Source organism: Oryctolagus cuniculus, chromosome 18, assembly GCF_964237555.1.
Source record: "Oryctolagus cuniculus chromosome 18, mOryCun1.1, whole genome shotgun sequence".
In the NCBI taxonomy this organism is placed as follows: domain Eukaryota; kingdom Metazoa; phylum Chordata; class Mammalia; order Lagomorpha; family Leporidae; genus Oryctolagus; species Oryctolagus cuniculus.
In genome coordinates, this window is record NC_091449.1 from 22,958,568 (window position 1) to 22,980,621 (window position 22,054).

Below are 22,054 nucleotides of genomic sequence, written 5' to 3' on the forward strand. Positions count from 1 at the left end.
GGGAAGTCAGTGGCTCACGGGCACTGCTGGCTGAAGCTACCTCCCCGGGCACAGGAGCTGAGGGATCTGCCGGGCAGGCGTCCTTGGTGGAGCCGCTTCTTTTGGTACTGCTCACTCCCAGTCTTTCACAGTCCCCATCTAGGGTGGGGCCCCCAACTGGCAGCGGGGTGGGGGTGGAGGAGTCCAAAAGGAGGAGCCAGAAATTCCCAATGGGGAAAGCTGCTGGGCCCCGCCCTTTGCCTCGTAGTGCCTTTTCTTCACAGCCTTTGCCTACAAGCCCCCTCCGGTGCACCTGCCAATGACATGTCCGGGGGGACAGTGCATGGCTTGTCTTGGAAGAGAAGGCATTTTGGAGCCATGTCCACACTGTGTTCTGTTTCTAGGGTCAGACAAGCACACACTGCTCTCCATGGACAACTTTCTGGCAGGCTTTCCCCTCTCTCGCTCTGCGCGCCAGGCTGGCTGGGACCCCCTGCCCCGGCAGCTTACGCAGCCTACTATGTTTGTCGCTCACCTACACCAATACCTCAGTCTTCACTGACCAGCCCATCGCTGACTGGCTGAGCCCCTCACTTCCACCATGCAGTCAGCATGTGTGTGGACCCAGCCTCCCATCCTGGTTGGGACATGGGCATAACCGACACGGACACCTTCCCTGTATCTCCTGGCCTCCTGCAGGAGCCAGTGTGCGCTTCCTCCTGGTTGGCCAAGTCCATCCCAGCGTGGGGCAAGTCCGTGTCTCCACCATGCAACCCACATTTATGGTCAGCAGCCCTACCTCACTTTGAACCTCTCCTGTAGCCCAGCAATTACCCTTTAGTCACATTAGGGGGTCCAAGGAGCAGTGTCATGGAATCTCTTTCCCCAGAGCCCCTGTTTTCACTGGTATATTCAGGAACCCAGGCAGAACCTTGGCCGGCGGCACAGCCAAGCTTGCCTCTGACCCTGCTGAAATTGATATGGCTACCGTATCCCCTTCCCAAATTCTCATTGGCAGTCTCACCTGACAGCTGTCGTAGCCCTGACCCTTTGGGAAATCTGGAAGGCTCAGGACAAGCTCCAGACTTAATCTCCACGGTAGCTCCGGCACCCAGTGGTGGCAAAAGGCAATCAGCTTTCGCACACCTGACACCCACGTCCTTTGGCATACGTGTGAGCGCCCAGCGGGGCCTTGGTGGCTCTGCAGGGTCCAAGCAGCCACTACTTGCTCTGGGGTCATCATGGAGATGTTCAGCACTGGGCACAGCTCACCCGTTGCTAGCCCTGCTTCAGACCCATTGCCTTCACGGGCCCTGCAGTCCCGTGCGTGGGTGCTGGCAGCTCTCTGGCTGGTGTGTCTGCTTCAGGCCCAGCTCCACGTCTAAAGCAGTCTGGCTTTAGGAAAGGGCTAAGAGGGACGCCCAACATCTCAACTTAGGTTGGGGGAGGCTTAGGCCTGTGCACCGGCGTTCTTGCCATCCTATAAAGCACCTCTCATACAATTGGCCAGAATTTCCGAGAGCAAAACTTTCCAGGGAGACTAGCTGGGGCCTGCCCAAACAAAGCACACCTGTCATACCATCACTGAGCAAAAGACTCGTGCCCAAAGACACCTGTGTTCTTCCTTGCGTTAGATCGCCCGGAAACCATCTGGCCAAAACACATTTGTTGTAGTCAGAGGGGCCTGTGGTGGGAGTACTCCTGCTCTGGCCTGTGGTCGGATCACCTGGGGTGCACCTGACAGAGGCAGCTGTCTCTCGCAACCACACCTGTGCTTGGAGGCCCTTCTGTTTCCGCCTCCAATCAGAGCACCTGGCTTCACCTTGTCCCTAGCACATGTATTGCAATGGGAGGGGACAGCATGGTATCTGTCATGGAGAGCCTGTCCCTCCCGCAATGGCTCTGGGCACTTGAGGGCCCATAAGCCAAAGCAGGCCTGTTACTAATGGAGAAGGCCGCACCACTGAGACACGCACACCTCAAGACGTTGCTGGCCACAGCTTCTGGCGGACACCCAGGGGCCACTTGGCTTGAGCACATCTGTTGCTGCTGGAGGGGCTGGAGCCGTATCCGTGACTGTAGGAGCCACTCCGGACAAAGGCATCTTGGATCCGTAGATCCACAGAGTACAGGTGGTGCAATGGGAGGTGACAGCACCACACCTCGTGTTTGGGGACACTTCTGTTCCTACCATCATTCCGAGCAGTTGGGGGCACTCGTGATGAGAGCACACCTGTTGTGGCCGGATAGGACAACACTTGGAGGAAGACATGTCTATTCTCATTGCCCTTCCGAACCCCTGGGGCCTAGGCCAGGGTGTCTGCCCCCTTTGACTTTGTGGGGGCTAACACGACTGAGAAAACATCTGATAATCCGGAATTTTTTTACCTACTTTTGATCATATCAAGTGGGCACTGTAGTGCATTGTGCGTGGCAAGCAGTGTTTTCACCATCTGTTTAGGGTTTCCTTGGGGACAGAAATACGGGGGCATCAGCCCATTCATTTTCTTCTAGCGCAAGAGCTAGGATCTCAGCAACTAAAAGCAAAAGTTTCCTTCAGGAATGGCCAGGGGGTCACAGGCCCCCCTCGGATGGATCTTGTTCTCCAGGGAGTAGGTTCAGCCCCTTCTAGTCATGTCAAACAAACTCCACCTGCCTTTTGTCTTCCAAGGCTAAGCCGCAGGCCCAATGCCTCTGGGGTATGTGTATGTGTCGAAGGTCGCGGGTTCAGATGAGGCCGAACGTGGTGGCCTTGAGGCATCGCGCTGTGGAGAGAAGAGAGAGACCTGTAAGTACCAGCCAGGCAACACTCTGGTTTCAACTCCCAGCTCGAAAGACCCAAGCTCTGGGCCGGTTTTCCTCTGGCCTCAAAACTGTCAGGACACACACTGCTGGCTGTAGCCACCCCCTTTCTCTTACCTCCTATTTTTCTTTCCCAGGCTCTACCCATCATTTACTGGTCTGTCCATCCACCTGTCTACATACACATGGCGTTGTTCTTGTTAATTGGTTCTCTGCTTGTATGTTTTTGCTCTTTGACTCACTGGTAGAGGAAAATTTGACTTCTGTGAAGGGACTTCAAAATGCTCATGCAAGACAGAATTAAAAATAAGTTGGTTTTCATGGAAAAAATTGAAATCCATGCATACAAGGAGTCTTCAAAAATTCAGGGGAAATGCGTACTGTGAAAAAACTACGCATGGATTTCAAAGTTTTATTTTGCACCAAAATAAACCATGGACTTCTTTGAAGTACCTTCCTGGGAGGGGTAATGTGTTGAGCCAAAGTTATAAGTGTGCAAGTGGCCCAGGGAACAGCCCTACTTGACGAGAGTGTGCACTGACTTCTTCTTCTTTTTTTTTAAGATTTAATTATTTAAAAGTTAGAGTTACAGAGTACACAGAGAGAGGAGAGGCAGAGGAGAGAGAGAGAGAGAGAGAGAGAGAGAGGTCTTCCATCCGATGGTTCACTCCCTAGATGGCCGCAACAGCCAGAGCTGCGCCGATCCGAAGCCAGGAGCCAGGAGCTTCTTCCGAGTCTCCCACATGGGTGCAGGGGCCCAAGGACTTGGACCATCTTCCACTGCTTTCCCAGGCCACAGCAGAGAGCTGGATCGGAAGAGGAGCAGCTGGGACTGGAACTGGCGCCCACAGGGGATGCCGGTGCTTCAGGCCAGGGCGTTAACCCGCTGCACCACAGTGCCGGCCCCAGCACTGACTTCTGAGGCTTGTGTTTCCCGAATGAGAGCTGAGGGCCCACGGGAAGGTAAGGTTCGGGGGGAGGGGAATGAGGCAACGCGGCCCCCTTTCCTGCTTCTCTCTGCGCCTCGTCGCTGTTCTGACCCCACCCTAGGCTACATCATCCCTGTTGTGTGTTGAACATTTTGGCTTCCGTGTCTTCTCTTTGAACTTACACTTGTGCCAATAATACACACACACATGCGCGTGTGCTCCACCGGTTGAGGACTGGCGTGGCATCCACGCCTTTGAGCCTCAGGAGAGAAGGATGCAAGAAATCAAGCCTGCTTTGCAATTTGGGGAAAATTGCCACCTAGGGTGCCTGTCATATAGACGCTGTTATCCACTGTAACAGGCATCATGCCGCTTTGGAAACCAGAACCGATTCTCCTTTCAGGGAAATAACTAAGTTGTGTTTGGAAAAATAACCCGTCTGTTTCTAGCCTAAGCCACTAAGAATATCAAATAACTAGATTTATAATTTCACCCAGTCTTGGCTGGCTGTAGGACTGTGAAATACCAAGAATACAGTGTTTTCTGGTACATTTTACAACCCAGGAAAACCATCATAAATGCCGCAATGGCAGGGGCTGGAATAGGCTGAAGCCAGGAGCCTGGAACTCCATTCAGGTCTCTCGTGTGGGTGCAGGGACCCAAGCACTTGGGTCATCTTTCACTGCATTAGCAGAGAGCTGGATAGGAAGTGGAGCAGCCAGGACTCGAACCGGCACTCACAAAGGGTGCTTGCATCCCAGGTGGTGGCTTAACTGGCTGTGCCACAACGTTGGCTCCCACATGCTCCTTCCAGAAGGCCTTCACCAGAGCTGAGCCAATGCTGGCACCATGTCCTCGAATCTCCAGAATTGTGACCAAAATACTGCCCCCCCCCCATTTTTACAAAGTTAGCCAGCCTCGGGAATTTCATCATAGCAAGACTCCGAGCGAGGGGTAGTGATGGCTCACAGGCAAGATGGCTGCAGTGGTGCAGTGAGAAGTGAACTCTGCACACTCATATGTTTTGAAGTGCTCGCTGTTGGATTGCAAGGCAGGACCGTATGTGAGAGACAGAGAGTGGTGCATGGACTTGCCATTTGAGTTCAGACAAACTTTCGGCTTCATCAGGGCGTACTTGGCCACTAGCCTATGGACTCAAGTGACCGATTCAGAATGCGTACTTGAGAAAGGAGAATTGGGGAAAACAGACTGTGACCACGTGTGCTTGTGTTCACTGCACATAAAGGAAAGACCCTCACCATGAACCTCCGTGGAAACGAATTTAGGACACCAGACTACAGACTCAAAATTATGCACGTGTTAGAGCAAATGTGAGAGACCCCAATTTATAGCCTTAGGATAGAAAGTTATTCTTGAGATTTAAAAGATCATAAAAATTTTAAAAAGCCATGAGAAATAGAATTCCATTGAAAATTTTAAAAAAACCTAGTTTTTAAGTGATAAACAAGATTAAGAAAGCACAAAGACTTAAAACTGATGTTCAAAAAAAGCTACAATGCAGAAAATGGGTAGGCAGCCATCATTAACTGGGCAAAACTATTTGCAAAACATCTATCTAGCAAATGACTGACACAGAATATGTAAAGAATTCCTCAAGCTACTCAAAAAAATGGGTAAAATAGTTGAGCAATCCCTTTAGAAGGAAAACGTTCAGTAAGCATGTATAAACGTGTGTTCGTACTCATCAGTGGGCCGAAGCAAAGAGGAGTAATCAAAGAACCGATTCACGGAACGAAAGAAGTCCTACAAAGAGGGAACCGAGTCTGTTCCCACTGATGTGAATTTCCAGAACTGCCACAGCCAAATCTGCAGTCACCCCAGGTTTCTAAAGCACTAGGGGGCAGGGGGTGCACCTGGGACCTGTCAGGTCAGGGAGCAAGGACGGCCCCTCCCATAAGGGATCTTCTTCTAAGGTCCAGGCGCTCCCTTCCTTTGCTGGCTGGCCTGCTCCAGGGACGAGGAATCTGACTTGCTGTGTCAGAGGAGCCACAGTCCAGGCACACCCATCTCAGGAGCTGGAGCTCCGTGGTATTCGTCAAGGTGTTTTGAAGCAGACACTCTGACAAGGTCAAGGCGTGTTTGCTTGTATGGTCACTAAGCCTTTTCTGCACCTAAGCTTTCTTGTGGCTTTATCTTCCTACTTTGTGCCTCCCGGCTACTGCCAGCCATCCTATTGCCCAGCGCACACCTACTTTAACATTAAGCTTTCTGGATGAATTATGTAGAAGGTATTGGAAGAGCAATACAAGAAAATGCTGTTGGGGTGGGCATTTAGCCTAGTGGTGAAGATGCCGGCACCCCACCTTGGAATGCGTGGATTCAGTACCTGGCTCCGAGATTCAACGGTGATGGCCTTGCCCTCTGAAGGGATTGACGCAGCTCCCGAGGGACACTGGCTGGTTCCTGTCACATGATTTGTTATCCATATCTATATCTACATCTATATCTACATAAAAGTGGATGTGGATCCTAAATTCCTCCGTCTCCTCTGCGTGTACTCTCACCAGGGTGATGTTATTTGCTCTAAGACCCTCACCAGAAGCCAAGCCAGGTAGGCAGCTTGATCCTGAACTGTGAGCCTCCAAAACTGGGACATAAAGAAACCTCTTGGGGCCGGCACTGTGGTGCAGCGGGTTAATGCCCTGGCCTGCAGCGCCGGCATCCCCTATGGGTGCTGGTTCTAGTCCTGGCTGCTCTTCTTCTGATCCAGCTCTCTGCTGGGGCCTAGGAAAGCAGTGGAGGATGATCCAAGTCCTTGGGCTCCTGTACCCACGTGGGAGACCCGGAAGAAGCTCCTAGCTCCTGGCTCCTGGCTCCTGGCATCGGATCGGTGCAGCCCTGGCCGTTGCGGCCATCTGGGGAGTGAACCATCGGATGGAAGACTTCTCTCTCTCTCTCTCTCTGTGTAACTCTGACTTTCAAATAAATAAATGAATCTTTCTAAAAAAAAAAAAAAAGAAACCTCTTTCCTGTATAAAGCAAAAACCTCAGCTAATTTGTTATAGCTACAGAAAATGGGCTAATACAGCTTGAAGCGTTTATGTTAATCAGAAACAACTAAAAGCCAATCATGTGTGTTTCTACACGAAGAGTACAGCAATTAAAGAATAAATTAAATTCAAAATAAATAGAAAATAAAAGCAGAAATAAAAATGATACAGTTCAGAAAATTTAATGAAGCTAAGACAAATTTTTTTTATTCCTGATGAAGTCTGGTCTTTTTTTTTTTTCTTTTTACTTGTTGAATGTAATTTAAAAATGTGTTATTTTAAAGATTAAAGAAAGAAAGGAGGGGCTGGCGCCATGGTGCAGTAGGTTAATCCTCTGCCTGCAGTGCCGGCATCCAATATGGGCACTGGTTTTAGTCCGGCTGCTCCACTTCCGATCCAGCTCTCTGCTATGGCCTGGGAAAGCAGCAGAAGATGGCCCAAGTGCTTAGGCCCCTGCATCTGCATGGGAGTCCGGGAAGAAGCTCCTGGCTCCTGGCTTTGGATTAGTGCAGCTCCAGCCTTTTCGGCCATTTGGGGAGTGAACCGACGGAAGGAAGACCTTTCTCTCTGTCTCCCTCTCACTGTCTGTAACTCTACCTCTCAAATAAAATAAATACAATCTTAAAAAAAAGAAAGAAGAGAGAGGAAAGAAGGGAAGAAGAGACGTATCACTATATTCTTAGAATTGTATCTGTGAACTACATTAAATCTTTTCTCTTTATGGTAATATCACATTAGCATGAGAATTGTGTCGTAGTAATTATCTTGTATTTGCTGTGACCCTGAAAATCTAGGGCAACACTAAATGTCTTAAAATAAAAAAAGTTTAGTAAAACTGAAAAACTTCTATAAATATTGAAGAAGAAATAAAAAAGAGAAAACTGAAATGACCAATATTGGGATTACAAACGATTAAGATTCAAAAACGTGTTACAGATCTGAGGGACACGGAAGGGACAGCATGTGGCCACAGTCCTCTCCCCGGGGAGAAACTGGTGGGTCTGAATGGTTTTCCCCAGGAACCAATAGCAAACATGCACAAACTCAGAAAACAGAGAAGGAAGCAACTTTTCCTAATTCATACTAGAAGGCCAGCACAGCCTGCATATCAAAAGCTGCCAAGAAAATGACATTAGTAGCCCTCGATAACACACACACAAAATCTCACAATATTTTAGTAAATCAAATCCAGCCAACTATAAAACAATCTTGTATGACTGAGTAGGTTTCCCGCAGGAATCCAAAGGTTGGTTTAACATTTAATAACATTGATCAATGGGATTCACCATATTAGGAAAATAAAGAAGACAGACATATGATTAATCTCAATAGCTGTGGTTTTCATACCACTTAGACAACGTCCCAGGCAAGTAGGAATGGGAGAGAATATTCCATGTGTGTGATAAATCACATCTACGAAAAAACTTCAGTGGATAGTATACTGAGGAATTTTACCATATGCTTAGCAACTAGAAAAGGCTATCTGTTATCTCTGCTTGTATTCTATATTTATGATGTTGTAGCAAATATAGAAGAAATAGTAAGGCACAGAGATTAAAATGGAAGCAGGACTTTCAGCGTGGAAACATGACTGTGTGTGTAGAAGGCCCAGTGAAGCCTACAGAGAACCTGCAGGAAGAGATGAGGTTAGCAAGGTTTCAGTACAAAGGCGAACACATCAAAAAATTTTCTTGGTAAAACTACCATAAAACAATATATGCCTTGTGTACATATGTGCAGGTATACACACACATATCATTTTCAAAGGTTGGGGAAGTTCCTCTTGGCCAATTCCAAGTTTTTATTAGGACCCTAACAGCTGGCCCATGGAATTACTACAAGTCTGTGCCCTTGAAGCCAGCACGAGGCTGGTACCCACCTGACATGCAGCTCGTGCACGTGTACTGGGGACGCACGCGCTCACAGACAGCTGTGAATCAGGCTGCGCTTCCTGGAGGAGAGGGGCCTGCCGATTGTCGGTCCCTGTGAGCACAAGAGGAAATAAAGAGAAATAAAAGGCACGCAGATTAAAACAGAAGTAAAGTGAGCAGGATGCAGACAAACCATGTAAATTGAAAATACCAAGGGACCCACAGAGAAACGACTGTAAGTCAAGAGTGGTGTTAGCTAGCTCTCAGTGTACAAAGTCCACACACACACACACACACACACACGGATTATCTGCATAGTATCAACGAACTGCTGAAAACAAATCTTCCAAAGATCCCGTTTAAAACAGCATTTACAAACCTCAGAGAATACCTGGGAATTCGCAAAAGTTTTGGAAGACCGATACACAAGCACTACAAAAACAGTGGTAGCGACGTTTAGGGAGTGGATCGGCTGATGGAAGATCTGTCTTTCAAATAAGTAAATTTTTAAAACAGTGGTGGCAAACTTTCTCCTAAAAGACCAGATAGGCTTGGTGGATGCCTTGGTCTCTGTCCCATATCGTGTGTGTGTGTGTGTGTGTGTGTCCTCCAACTCTGAGATTGTTAATGTGATTCTAGCTCGCTGACCATAACAAACCAGCTAGGAACTGCATTTGTTGGACTAAGGCCCTGGTGCCGATCCTTGCTATAAAACACCACTGAGAGAAAACATAAAGGACTAAGCCTGGAAAAGCCAGTGCTGCTAAGCCGTCAGTTTGGGCCAGGACTCGGAGAGTTGGTCCGTGGAGTCACTGTAAGAGATGTCGGTGTCCCTGGAGGCACAGGTGGACCCTGCATCCATCTCCTGTATCCTCCACCTGAGAGAACACAGCTCCCAGTCAGCTGCTGGGGTCTGCTGCAGAACTCAACGAAAAGACAATTCGCCCTTGTGAAACCCATGTGCTCAGGGGTCTTCAAACAGTTCGTGGAAAATATTATAAAAAGGCTACAGCAGGCCGGTGCCGCGGCTCACTAGGCTAATCCTCTGCCTGCAGCGCTGTTACTCCGGGATCTAGTCCCGGTTGGGGCGCCGGTTCTATCCCGGTTGCTCCTCTTCCAGTTCAGCTCTCTGCTGTGGCCCGGGGAAGGCAGTGGAGGATGGCCAAAGTGCTTGGGCCCTGCACCCCATGGGAGACCAGGAGGAAGCACCTAGCTCCTAGCTTCGGATTGGCACAGCATGCCAGCCGTAGCGGCCACTTGCGGGGTGAACCAACGGAAGGAAGACCTTTCTCTCCGTCTCTCTCTCTCTCTCACTGTCTAACTCTGCCTGTTTAAAAAAAAAAAAAGGCTACAGCAGCAGGCGCTTGCGTGCTGCGGGTTAAGCTGCTATATGAATGCCTGCGTCCCATATTGGGGTGCCTTGGATCGAGTCCTGCCCCTACTTCTGATCCAGCCTTGGGCGGTAGGTGATGGCTCAAATACTTGAGTCCTTGCCATCCGTGGAGGAGACCCAGATGGGGTTCCTGGCTCCTGGCTTCAGTGCTGCCCAGCCATGGCTGTTGTGGGCATTTGGGGAGCCAACCAGTGGCCGGAAGATTCTCTCTCTCCCCATTACTCTACTTTTCAAGTAAATAAACATTAAAAAAATAAAGCTATCAATGGATTCTAAAAACTTTTTTGCACCAAAATGAGTTTATCTTTTAATTTCACGTTTCCCCAAAGGTTTGGAAGCAGCCTTGGGTATCCCCAAGGATGACAGCCTGGGCGCAAGTCCTGTCAGCGTCACTGTCACTTTGTGAGCTGAGGCACTCACTTCTTTGAAGGCTTAAATGTTCTACCAAATTTATAACAAGGCGTGAAGGTAAACTGCCGGCCAGGAAGGGAAGCTTTGGGGTGCAGTAGGCAGAGCGCCGCGCCCCACAAACCATCACAGCCCAGCTCGGGGTGCTGGACTCACGCCTTTCCCGGGCGGCCACACGAAAGGTGCTCGCCCCCCAGGAGCTGGAGAGACGCGGTCCAAAGGGACAGTGAGCGTCCTGGGTCCTGTGCCGCCAGGATCAGGTGTGGGGTGGGGGTGGGGCTGGTGGCACCAACGGGCGGCCCCTGATGACTGTCTCCCAACACTTGTCCGGCACCGTTCCCGCCCGCCCTCACCCGCGCAGGGCAGACTCTGCCCTCCCGAGCCCCCGAGGGAAGGAGCCCCGAGGACCCCCTGGCTGTGATGGCCGCAGCCAGCCAGCGCCTCCTGGCCAGGCGCCCAGGATGCTCACTCTGCGGGTGCCTGGCCTCCGCGGTTCCCAAGAGCGGCACACAGCGCGGGGGCCATCTGGTGCCACACGCCTGCACCTGAGTGCGGGAGGTCCCCAAGGCGGCCAGACCGTTGGGCGTCCCCTTGGCCGTTTGCGGCTTTGACTTCGAGCCCCGCGCTCGCGTGCGCTCGGCTGGCGCATGCCTGTCGCGCGCTCCCACGGGGCTCGCAAGCCTCCGGCCGGCTGGAGTCGGAGAATCTAGTAGATCTGAGTTTTTCCTACCCTACTCCGAGAATTCACCGGCTCGCCAACTGCTTTTTCTGGCAACTTCCTCAGCGAGCTTTGCCCCCGCCCTGTCGCAGGCCTCACCACCCCTGGCCTGGCTCACCCTGCTGCCCCTGTGTCTCACTTCTGCTCCGCCAGGGCCCTTCTGCCGCAGTTTCCGGTCTGACATCTAGGTGCAACATCCCTTCCAAGAGGTGGTGTCTGACGGGCCGGCTCAGTGTGCTTTCCGGTGCTGTCGGCTTTGTGCCTCCAGCCCGTCTGGCCCCTCTGGAAGGGCAATGAATAGACTCTCCCCTGCTCGCCACCTGCCACCTGCTATGAGGTCTTGGCTACCCAATCCCTGCACCTCCAGACCTTTTTTTTTAAGATTTATTTTACTTATTTGAAAGAACTACAGAGAGAGGTAGAGACACCCAGAGAGAGAGAGAGAGAGAGAGAGAGAGAGAGAGGTCCTCCATCTGCTGGTTCACTCTCCAAATGGCCACAATGGCCAGAGCTGAGCTGATCAGGAGCCAGGAGCCTCTTCCCGGTTTCCCACGCGGGTGCAGGGGCCCAAGGACCCGGGCCATCCTCCACCGCCCTCCCAGGGTGCAGCAGAGAACTGAATCGGAAGTGGAGCAGCCGGGACTCGAACTGGCACCCACACGGAATGCCCCGCGCCCTAACCTTTGAGCAAGAGAAACTGAGAGGAAGGCCCTAGGAGAGGGGAGGAAAGGGGTAGGTCAGGTGGAGGGTGAAAAATAACAGTGGCAGGTGGGTCAGGGGAGGGCCACCCATGGCCAGAGGACAGCACCACCACCAGCAGGTTCTTGGAGACCAATGGAGCTATCACTTCTTTAGTGCAGTCCCGGGCCTCAGAAGAAAAACTTCCATTCCAAGCACTCAAACTTCTTCTATGAGGCCATTCACCAAAGGCCACGACATCCACAGCTCACACCGGCCAGCTGGAGGTCCCCCCACCTCTCTTTTAAAGAGTTACTTATTTGAAAGGCAGAATTACAGAGAGAGGGAAAGACAGAGAGGTCTCCAGCCTGCTGGTTCACGCTCCAAATACTCACAACAGGCAGGGCCAGGCCGAAGGTAGGAGCCAGGACCTCCATCCAGTTTTCTCACGTGGGTGGCAGGAACCCAAGTACTTGGGCCATCAAAACTGGTTTTTGAGGTTTTGATCCTGTAACATTCCAACTTTGGCTTTCCTGTCCATGTGCTCTGGGACCAACCCAGGCACCAGCTTCGTGTTGCTAGGACTCAGCTTGCTTTCTTTCTTTCTTTCTTTCTTTCTTTCTTTCTTTCTCTCTTTTTTTAAAGATTTACTTATTTATTTGAAAGTCAGAGTTACACAGATAGAGAAGGAGAGAGAGAGAGAGAGGTCTTCCATCCGCTGGTTCACTTCCCAATTGGCCACAATGGCCGGAGCTGGGCCATTCCAAAGCCAGGAGCCAGGAGCTTCTTCCGGGTCTCCCATGCGGGTGCAGGGGGCCAAGGACCTGGGCCATCTTCTACTGCTTTCCCAGGCCATAGCAGAGAGCTAGATCGAAAGTGGAGCAGCTGGGACTCGAACCAGTGCCCATATGGGATGCCAACACTGCAGGAGATGGCTTTACCCGCTACGCCACAGTGCTGGCCCCAGGACTCAGCTTTAAAGCAGGAACAAACACCTTGGTTCATGTTGGGAAAGGCTGGAACCTGAGAACCAGGGTCCTCCTGGCCTGTAGCAGCTTTTCTGCAACTACAGAAGCAAATCTCCAGCGAGTGAGTCTGTTCTTAGGAGATGCTCTATCCGTGGGCCTCCAGGCAGAGGGTCATGGCAGCAGGACACGGAAGCCGAAGTGAGCGACGTGGCTGCTGTGTGGAGTAGGGCATATTGTGAACAAGCTCGCATCCTAGGATGGGCTCAGAAGAATGGGAGGCCGGCGCCGTGGCTCAATAGGTTAATCCTCCACCTTGCGGCGCTGGCACACCGGGTTCTAGTCCCGGTTGGGGCGCCGGATTCTGTCCCGGTTGCCCCTCTTCCAGGCCAGCTCTCTGCTATGGCCAGGGAGTGCAGTGGAGGATGGCCCAGGTGCTTGGGCCCTGCACCCCATGGGAGACCAGGAAAAGCACCTGGATCCTGGCTCCTGCCATCGGATCAGCGCGGTGCGCCGGCTGCAGCGGCGGCCATTGGAGGGTGAACCAACGGCAAGGGAAGACCTTTCTCTTTCTGTCTCTCTCTCTCACTGTCCACTCTGCCTGTCAAAAAAAAAAAAAAAAAAAAAAAGAATGGGGAGTCATGAGAAGGGGGTAAGAGAAAAAAAACAGACAAAATCATATGGAGATTTTAGAAATATTCCTGGAGTTACCTAAGAAGAAGAATTGAAGGAGTGCCGGGACGGAGACAGACAGCCTTAGGGGATTCTTTGCAGTGGTCAGAGCAGTGAGGCCTGCTCCTGGTCTGGAGGAATAGACAGAGGGATGGTAACGGAGCATTAGGAGGAGGAGGTGACTAGCTATGAGCAGGTGACAAGCTACGGCAGCACACCCAGGGCAATCTTAGATACATGCACTCGAGACATTTTGGCAGAAATGTTGTGAGTTCAGCATAGGGAGTGTGATAAACTTATGAAACATCCAGGTATTATTCAGGGGGCAGTTTTATTTTTAAGATTTATTTTATTTATTTGAAAAACAGAGTTATAGAGAGGTAGAGACAGAGAGGGAGGTCTTCCATCTGCTGGTTCACTCCCCAGATGGCTGCAACGGCCAGAGCTGCACTGATCCAAAGTCAGGAGCCAGGAGCTTCTTCCCACAGGTCTCCCACGCGGGTGCAGGGGTCCAAGGACATGGGCCATCTTCTACTGCTTTCCCAGGCCATAGCAGAGAGCTAGATCGGAAGAGGAACAGCCGGGACTAGAACCGGCGCCCATATGGGCTGCTGGTGCTTCAGGCCAGGACGTTAACTTGCTGTGCCACAGTGCCGGCCCCCAGAGGGCAGTTTATTCACAACTTTAAAAAAAAATTTAATATGTGTTCCAAGGACTATTCTAGGAAGTAGCATCAATTTTAAAAAATGGAAAAAAAAATCCTGGGCTTGTATAACCTACATTTTCATGGGAGAAGAGAAACTGAACAAGAAACATAATAAGTGAGTAGATTACTAGCAGATCAACCATCAACAGATTCTGTAGAGAATAAAGCGGTGTGTGGGAGTTGAACTCGGCGTTAGGGAGAGATGGTTCCAGCTCACACAGGGTAGACCAGGTGGGCTGCAATGGGAAGGTGAGATCTGGGGAGAAGCCCTTGAAGGAGGCGGCTGAGTGAACCCCAGCAGGATCTGGAAGAAGAGTATCCCGGTGCCGGGAACGCGTGCTGCGAAAGCCCAAGCAGCAGCGGGCAATCCGGTGGCCCTGGAACGGAGTCACCAGCTGGGGCAGTGGAGGAGAGGACAGAGGTAGGCAGGCAGGAAGGGACGCTGGGGGGCCTGGAAGGCTGTCCAGGAGCGCCGCCCTTGACTCAGAGGTGGGAATCACGGAGCTGGCATCCCAGGGTCATCCGGCCTGCGGGAGGCCGGCGCAGAAGCGCGCAGACCACCGGCGGAGGGTGGCGCGGTGGGGGAGAGGGGGATTCTGTGTAGGTTTCCCTGGATTTGCGCTGGCCTCAGTGAAGGTCACCGTGGATGCACACTTGTCACTGTAGTTTTGGAAGCAGGCTGCTTGTGGAGAACCCCGAGAGGGAAAATGAGGACAAAACAAAAACATGGAGGGAGCATGTTGGAAAAATGCCCTGAGGTCCTCGCCCACACCCTTGAAACAGAAACCCAATGACGTCAGATGCTGAAAATAAAGCTACTAATGTTTATGAGAAAATCAGTTTACAGCCTTAGGATATAAAGGATTTCCTTTTTCACAAAGACAATTTGTGTCTATTTTCTTTAAAAATTCTTTTTTTAAAAATAAGATTTATTTCCTGCTAATATGCCTGGGTAAGCAGTGGAAGACGGCCCAAATACTTGGGGCCCTGCACCCACATCGGAAACCCAGAAGAAACTCCTGGCTTCTGGCTTCAGCCTGGCCCAGCTCTGGCTGTTGAGGCTATTCAGGGAGTGAACCAGTGGATGGAAAATTCTGGCCCCCGCAAGACATCCTCCACCTGCTGGTTCACTCCCCAAATGCCTGAAACAGCTTGGCCTGGGCCAGGCTGAAGCCAGTAGGCTGGAACTCCATCTGGGTCTCCTGCATGGGTGGCAGGGACCTAAACACCCAGACCATCTTCCGCTGCTCTCCCATGTGCATCAGCAGGGAGCTGTGTCAGAAACAGAGCAGCTGGGACTTGTACCTCGTTCCCACATGGGATACGGGCATTGCAAGCAGCAACTTAATCTGCTGTGCCACAATGCCAGACCTGAGGGTGTTCATTATATTTATTTACTCATTTTATAGTGAGAGGTAGAGTTGCAGACAGAGAGAGAGGTCTTCCATTCCCTGGTTCACTCCCCAAATAGCTGCAACAAACGGAGCTGGGCCAATCCAAAGCCAGCAGCCAGGAGCTTCTTCTGGGTCTCCAACATGGGTGCAGGGGCCCGAGCACTTGGGCTGTCTTCTGCTTTCCCAGGCCATAGCAGAGAGCTGGATCGGAAGAGGAGCAGCCAGACTACAACCAGGGTTCATGTGGGATGTCAGCGCCTCAGACAGGGCTTAGTCCACTATGTCACAGCACCTGCCCCTAATTAATTTATTTCTTAAAGATTTATTTATTTGACAAACATAGATACAAAGAGCGGGGGGAGAAAGAGAGAGATACCTTCCATCTGCTGGTGTACTCTCCAAATGCCTGCAACAGCCAAGGCTAGGGTATGCCATATGGGTGGTAGGGAGCCAAATACTTGTTCTACCAGCCCTGCCTCCTAAGGCCTGGTCTAACAGGGAGCTGAAGACGGGGGTGGGAGGTGGATACTGAACCCAGGTGCCCAGAGACGGAATGCAGTGTCTCAGCCACCAAGGCAAATGCCCCTGCTGTGTTTAGTCACCAGCCCAGTGAGGGTGTCTCATTGTGGATTTTGATCTGCATGTTTCTAGCGAGAAGTGATGTTGGACATCCTTTCACGTGCTTCTGGGCCATGTGTATGTTTTCTTTGAAGAAATGTCTATTCAATTCATTTCTCCGTTTTTCCAGTGGCTGGTTTGCATGTTGGATTGCTGAGGTTAGGGCTCCTTCATATATTCTGGATATAAATCCTTTTCTGATACATGGCTTACAGGTATTTTCTCTTATTCCATCAGTTGTCAGTTGTCTCTTCACTCTCTTGCTAGTATTCCTTGATGGATAAAGAGTTTTTTATTTTGACGAAATCCAAATTTTTAATTTTGTTAATTTTCAATTTTGTTGCCTGTGTTTTCAGTATCATCTAGGTAATCATTGCCTAAATCCAATACCATGAAGCTCCATTCTATGTTTTCTTCTAGGCGTGTCAGCCCTTAGCTCTTAGGTTTAGATCTCTGATCCATTTTGAATCATTTTTGTGTATGTTGTAACCTAAAATCTAACTTCATTCTTTTGCACGTGGATATTCAAGTTTCCTAGCACCTTTTCAAAAGGAACCACAAAAGACTACTAATAACCAAAGTAGAATGAGACAGAAAAGCCAAGTTGGAGACCCCACATTTCTTGGTTTCAAATTATATTACTAGGGGCCGACATTGTGGCACAGTGTGTTAACGCCCTGGCCTGAAACACCGGCATCCCATATGGGTGCTGGTTCAAGACCCGGCTGTCCACTTCTGATCCAGCTCTCTGCTGTGGCCTGGGAAAGCAGCAGAAGATGGCCCAAGTCCTTGGGCCCCTCTACCCACGTGGGAGACCTGGAAGAAACTCCTGGCTCCTGGCTTCAGATCTGCACCGCTCCAGCCGTTGTGGCCAACTAGGGAGTGAACCATTGGATGGAAGACACCTCTCTCTCTCTCTTTGCCTCTCCTCTCTCTGTGTAACTCTTTCAAATAAATAAATAAAATATTAAAAAAAAGAAAAAATAAAACACAACTACTTTTTAAAATAAAATTATATTACTGCATTAGAAGTAATCAAACAGTATAGTACTGGCATTAACAACAGATCCGTAGACCAACAGAACGTACGAGAGAAGCCAGCTTTCTGTGAGGATTTAACAGGATAAAGCACATTAACTGTAGCAGTGTAATCCTAACAGCTCAACACCTGAAAAGTTAGTGCTCAGTGAACTGTAAGTGACGATTAGGGGAATAAAAGAAAGCCAACATTAACCCGCACCCTCCGCCATGGCTCCCATGGTGACCCACGCGGCCTATCTGCACATGCCCCCCGAGGCAGTCTGGTCTCAGTTGGAAGGGTTTCCCAGCTGCTGAGTGCCGCGGGCGGGCCAGGGCAGCAGCGTCTGAGCCCTCGGTCAGCCTGCCTGGTGGTCCCTGCCCAGCTTTCATTTCATCACAATCTCTGCCCCTGACCTGCTCTGTGGCCCCCTCCCTTGCTGCCGCCTCCTGTGCCTCTCTCAGGACTCCTAGTGTCTCCTCCGCTCAGGTTCTTACCTTCTAGCTGGCTGGTGACTGAGTGCCACCACCGGACCACCTTGACAGCACCTCAAAGCCAAACTGGATTTCGTGGAGTTCTCCTGGGACTCCAGCCCACCCTCAGCTGGCCCCAGGATTGGCCTTGGAGAGCTCCAGGGGCTACCAGATGAGCAGATTGTGTGGGCAGGCTCAGATGTCACTGGGCCTCAGGTCTGGCTTCCCCCTGCCCGGGAGAGGTTGCCCTCCCAGCCAGGAGGAGACCCCAAGAACCATGGCCCAGCTGCCTCAGACACATCTGGAGAAATCAAAATCCCACTCCTTTCATTATGTGATCTGCCTTCTCCTCCTCGCCCTTGTCTTGACCTCCTTGGGCTGTACCTTCCTGGCACTGAGAAGCCAGAATCTGGAAGACATTCTGGCCAGGGCCAGTCTGGCTGCTAAAGAAATGAGCCACCTGGAAGTCGTGAACGTATCAAGGTTGGTGTACCCACAGCCAAACCTGCTACTGTTTTCTAAGGAGGATGTCCTTGTCCAGACACCTTGGTTAGCTCCAATTGTGTGGGAAGAGACTTTCAACATTGAGATACTCAATGAGCACTTCTGGCTCCAGAATGTCACCGTTGGGTTGGTCTCGTTTGCCGTGAAGAAGTACGTGGTCTTCCTGAAGCCGTTCCTGGAGACAGCAGAGGCCCACTTCATGGTGGGACACAGGGTGAAATACTACATCTTTACCGATCAGCCCGATCGCGTCCCGCCCATCCGGCTCAGAGCCGGGAGGCAGATGGCCATCCTGGAGGTCCCGACCCCCGCCGGCCGCCGGGAGGTTTCCGGACCCCGCATGGAAATACTCAGCCATTTCTCTTCTCTGCACTTCTTCAAGGAGGTGGATTACCTGGTGTGCGCACACGTGGACGTGACCTTCCAGGAGCACGTGGGCATGGAGATCCTCTCCGCCTTGTTCGGCACCATCCACCCTGTCTTCTTTGGGCGCCATCGGGACACCTTTGCCTACGAACGCTGGCCCCAGTCGCAAGCCCACGTTCCGCTTGGCGAGGGGGACTTCTATTACACAGAGGCTTTATTTGGGGGTTCAGTGCTGGAAGTTCACAAGCTCGCCACAGCCTGTCACGAGGCCATGGCGAGGGACAAAGCCCGCCACGTTGAGGCTGTGTGGCGTGAGGAGAGCTACTTGAACAAGTACCTGCTTTACCACAAACCCACCAAGGTCCTCTCCCCTGAGTACATGTGGGACAAGAGGCTGATGGACTTGCCGGCCATCTTCCAGAACGTGAGATTTCAGGACAAGTGGGTGCTCCAAAGAATCACCAAGCAACCCAGAACGCGTGACGGAAGCGTCCAGGGAAGCGGGGAGAAGTCCAGTGGACAGGTAGCTTGAGAACCCGCCCACACGCAGTCTGCGTGTGCAAAATGGCTGCGGTCTAGCACGCACCCCACCCCACCCCTCTCCCAGCTTAGTAAGCCGTAGCGTCCCCTCCAACCCGTGAACACACAAGTGTGTGTACTCCTCTGGACAGGCCTGATTCCTGGGCTCGGGCACGAGTTCCAGAAGTTGCCACCTGGAGTCTCCCCACCCGGAGCTTCCCCGGCAGCCCTTCAGGCTGGGTGAGGCTGGCGGTCTCGTCCTGTGAGCCTGTGATAGCCCATAGTTCCCAGGGCCCCTCCAGGTGTAAAAGGCTCCAAATACCAGTTGTGTGTTTTTCCCATGTCCATGCTGAACAAGCTATTTTACACAAGAAGAACTTGGGAGAGCGTTTTCTCTCCCTAAGGCAAATTGCAAATATGCTCCCAGGATCTCAGGGAGGTGTGAGCAGCGGCCGTGGTAGCAGAGCACGTGCTGGGGTCCGGGTCTCGCAGCGCGCACTCTACTCCACAGCTATGGCGTCAGGGGTCAGGGCTGTCTCGGGGCTGGCCTGTCATTTCAGCCCTCCATTCCGTCAAGGTGATCTCTGACCCTTGAACTCAGCTGCAAAGGAACAAGGATGCTGGTTGTGAGGCTTCCGGTTTGTTGCGTTGGTTTTTATTTTATTAGGGAGAGATGGAAGCAGGGAGGGGAGAAGGAAGGAGACAGGAAAGGGGATAGGGAGAGAGAAAGGGGGCAGAGAGAGAGAGAGTGAGTGAAAGATCCTATTCTCCCATGTTCCCATCCACTGGTTCGTTCCCCAAATGCCCACAGGGACCAAGGCTGAGACAGGCTGGGCCTGGAAGTTAGGAACTCTTTTAAAAAAAAAAAAAGATTTATTTATTTATATGAAAGTCAGAGTTACACAGAGAGAAAAGAGGCAGAGAGAGTGAGAGAGAGAGAGAGAGAGAGAGAGAGAGAGGTCTTCCATCCGATGGCTCACTCCCCAGATGGACGCAATGGCCGGAGCTACACCGATCTGAAGCCAGGAGCCAGGAGCCTCCTTCGGGTCTCCCACGCAGGTGCAGGGGCCCAAGGACTTGGGCCATCCTCTACTGCTTTCCCAGGCCATAGCAGAGAGCTGGATCAGAAGTGGACAGCCAGGTCTCGAGCCGGTGCCCATATGGGATGCCGGCGCTTCAGGCCAGGGTGTTAACCCGCTGTGCCACAGCACTGGCCCCCGGAAGTTAGTAACTCATGGTCTCCCACGTGTGTGGCAGGGACCCATCACCTGATCCCTCTGTATTAGCAGGAAGCTGCAGTGAGGACAGGAGCCGGAGCCTGAAGCTGGGGACTGGGCTATGGGACTGGGCATCTTCACTGCTGGCTCAAATGCCTGCCCCTTACATTGGTTTCTTTCTCCTTCTCTCTCTCTCTTTAAAGATTTATTTATTTATTTGAAAGAGAGAGAGAGAGGAAGAAATAGAGATCTTCCATCCACTGTTCACTCCCAGATGGCCACAACAGCCAGGGCTGAGCCAAGCCGAAGTCAGGAGCCAGGAGTTTCATACAGGCCTCCCATGTGGCTGCAGGGGCCCAAACACCTGGGCTGTTTTCTGTCGCTTTTCCCAGGTGCATCAGCAGGGAGCTGGATCAGAGGTGGAGCAGCCGGGACTCAAACTGGTGCCCATATGGAATGCCGGCACTGCAGGCGGTGGCTTTACCTGCTGTGCCAAAATGCTGGCCTCTCTTCTAATAGTTTTTATTTCTGTAGAATCAATACTCATAGTCCCCAAATATTCCCAACAGCCAGGTCTGGGCCAGACCTAAGCCAGGAGCCAGGACCCCCATCCAGGTCTCCCACACGGGTGGCAGGGATCCAAGTACTCGGGCCGTCTTCTGCTACCTTTCCAGGTGCATTAGCAGGGAGCTGGACTGGAAGCCGAGCAGCCGGGACCCAAACCAGCTCTCTGATATGGGTTGTTGGTGTCGCAAGCAGTGACTTAAGCTGCTGTGCCACCATGCCAGCCCCTGAAGCCCTCCTCTGACTCTGTCCCAGGGCACTGTCACCACCAGCAAGGTCAAAGGAATAAGCACACTGAATGTGACGAAGCTGAGCCCTGTGTGAGGACGAATCTTTGCCACCGACGTCTCCACTCGCGATCTGAGGCCTACTTCCTGCCTCTCCACACCTGAGGCTGAAATCCGCCCAATGGCACTTGTTTCCGTCTTTAGCAGACTGATTCTAATAAAAGTAACTGTGACTGATCTCGGAGTGCCTGGGCCTGTGTGCTGTGGGGGGAGGGAGAGGCCTGGCCGGAGATCTTGGGGGTGGAGAGGAGAAGGGAGGTGCGTAGCCGTACAGGGTAAAGGGGCTGCAGTCTGGCAGAACCAGGAGCCACCCAGGCCCCGGGCAGACTGGCTGTTTGATCTCAGGCAAGCTGTTTGATGGTCCTGAGGCTGCTTCCTTGTCCATATTACGTTACAGAATCGCAGTGTCACTGCAGGGTTCACTAGCCTGGCAGGTTCAACGTGCTGGCCACGCCCACACACAGCTTTTCTCTGGCTTTCGCCTTCGCAGGGTTGTAGGGCTTTTGCTCCCCAAAAGACGACTCCAGCGATGGAGGGGACGACTGGAGATGATCTTGGTGGGCTCCTCTCAAGCCCCTTGGTCTGCCAGTGGCATCGGGCCTTTTCTGGCCCTCCTCAAGGAGGCCGAGCCGTCTTCACAGAGGCTGTTTCCAACAACTGCTCCTGTGTCCCACCGCCCCCCCACCCCCACCCACCTTGCAGGCTGGTCCTGGACCCAAGGACAAAGGGAGTGGGTGGCAGAATGCTGTTGTCATGGGAACAGTCCAGGCCCCAGATGTGTGCTTGGGGATTGCAGAGAGTGCAAACTACTTGATCCCAGCGAGCCGCCTTCTGGAAGTTCTAGTAGGGTAGGTGTATGGCTGGAAGGCGAGGACTGGTGCAGACAACCGAGGCAGAACTGGGTTAGGCTCGTTGCAAACTGAAACAGAACAGGGAGGGTTGACCTCATACTAGGGTTTGCA

General features: G+C 51.8%; 2 protein-coding genes across 3 annotated transcripts in view; one reads left to right on the plus strand and one right to left on the minus strand.

Annotated features, from left to right (window-relative positions):
• The window catches only part of LOC103347009 (zinc finger protein 416), a 39,638-nt gene extending 28,616 nt beyond the window's left edge, over positions 1–11,022 (minus strand). The window contains exons 1-3 of one of the 2 annotated variants that reach the window (XM_070063253.1): positions 10,863–11,022; positions 8,601–8,704; positions 2,636–2,744 (exon numbers count right to left, since the gene is read on the minus strand). In XM_070063253.1, coding sequence (XP_069919354.1) covers positions 2,636–2,740 — 105 coding nt within the window. In that variant the 5' untranslated portion in view covers positions 2,741–2,744; positions 8,601–8,704; positions 10,863–11,022. The remainder of the gene's footprint in view (positions 1–2,635; positions 2,745–8,600; positions 8,705–10,862) is intronic. The other variant, XM_070063251.1, reaches the window with a different exon arrangement.
• Positions 11,023–17,257: 6,235 nt separating this feature from the next.
• LOC138846568 (histo-blood group ABO system transferase 1-like) lies at positions 17,258–21,269 on the plus strand. The gene is made up of 2 exons (XM_070062674.1): positions 17,258–19,028; positions 21,061–21,269. The coding sequence occupies exons 1-2, from the start codon at positions 17,808–17,810 to the stop codon at positions 21,127–21,129; spliced, it is 1,290 nt and encodes a 429-aa protein (XP_069918775.1). The 5' UTR covers positions 17,258–17,807; the 3' UTR covers positions 21,130–21,269.
• Positions 21,270–22,054: the final 785 nt, after the last annotated feature.

Coding starts and splice junctions, on each gene's coding strand:
- LOC138846568 (XM_070062674.1), top strand. CDS start 17,808: ATGAGCAGATTGTGTGGGCAGGCTCAGATGTCACTGGGCCTCAGGTCT. Junction 19,029..21,060: donor GGGAGAAGTCCAGTGGACAG/GTAGCTTGAGAA, acceptor ACTCTGTCCCAG/GGCACTGTCACCACCAGCAA.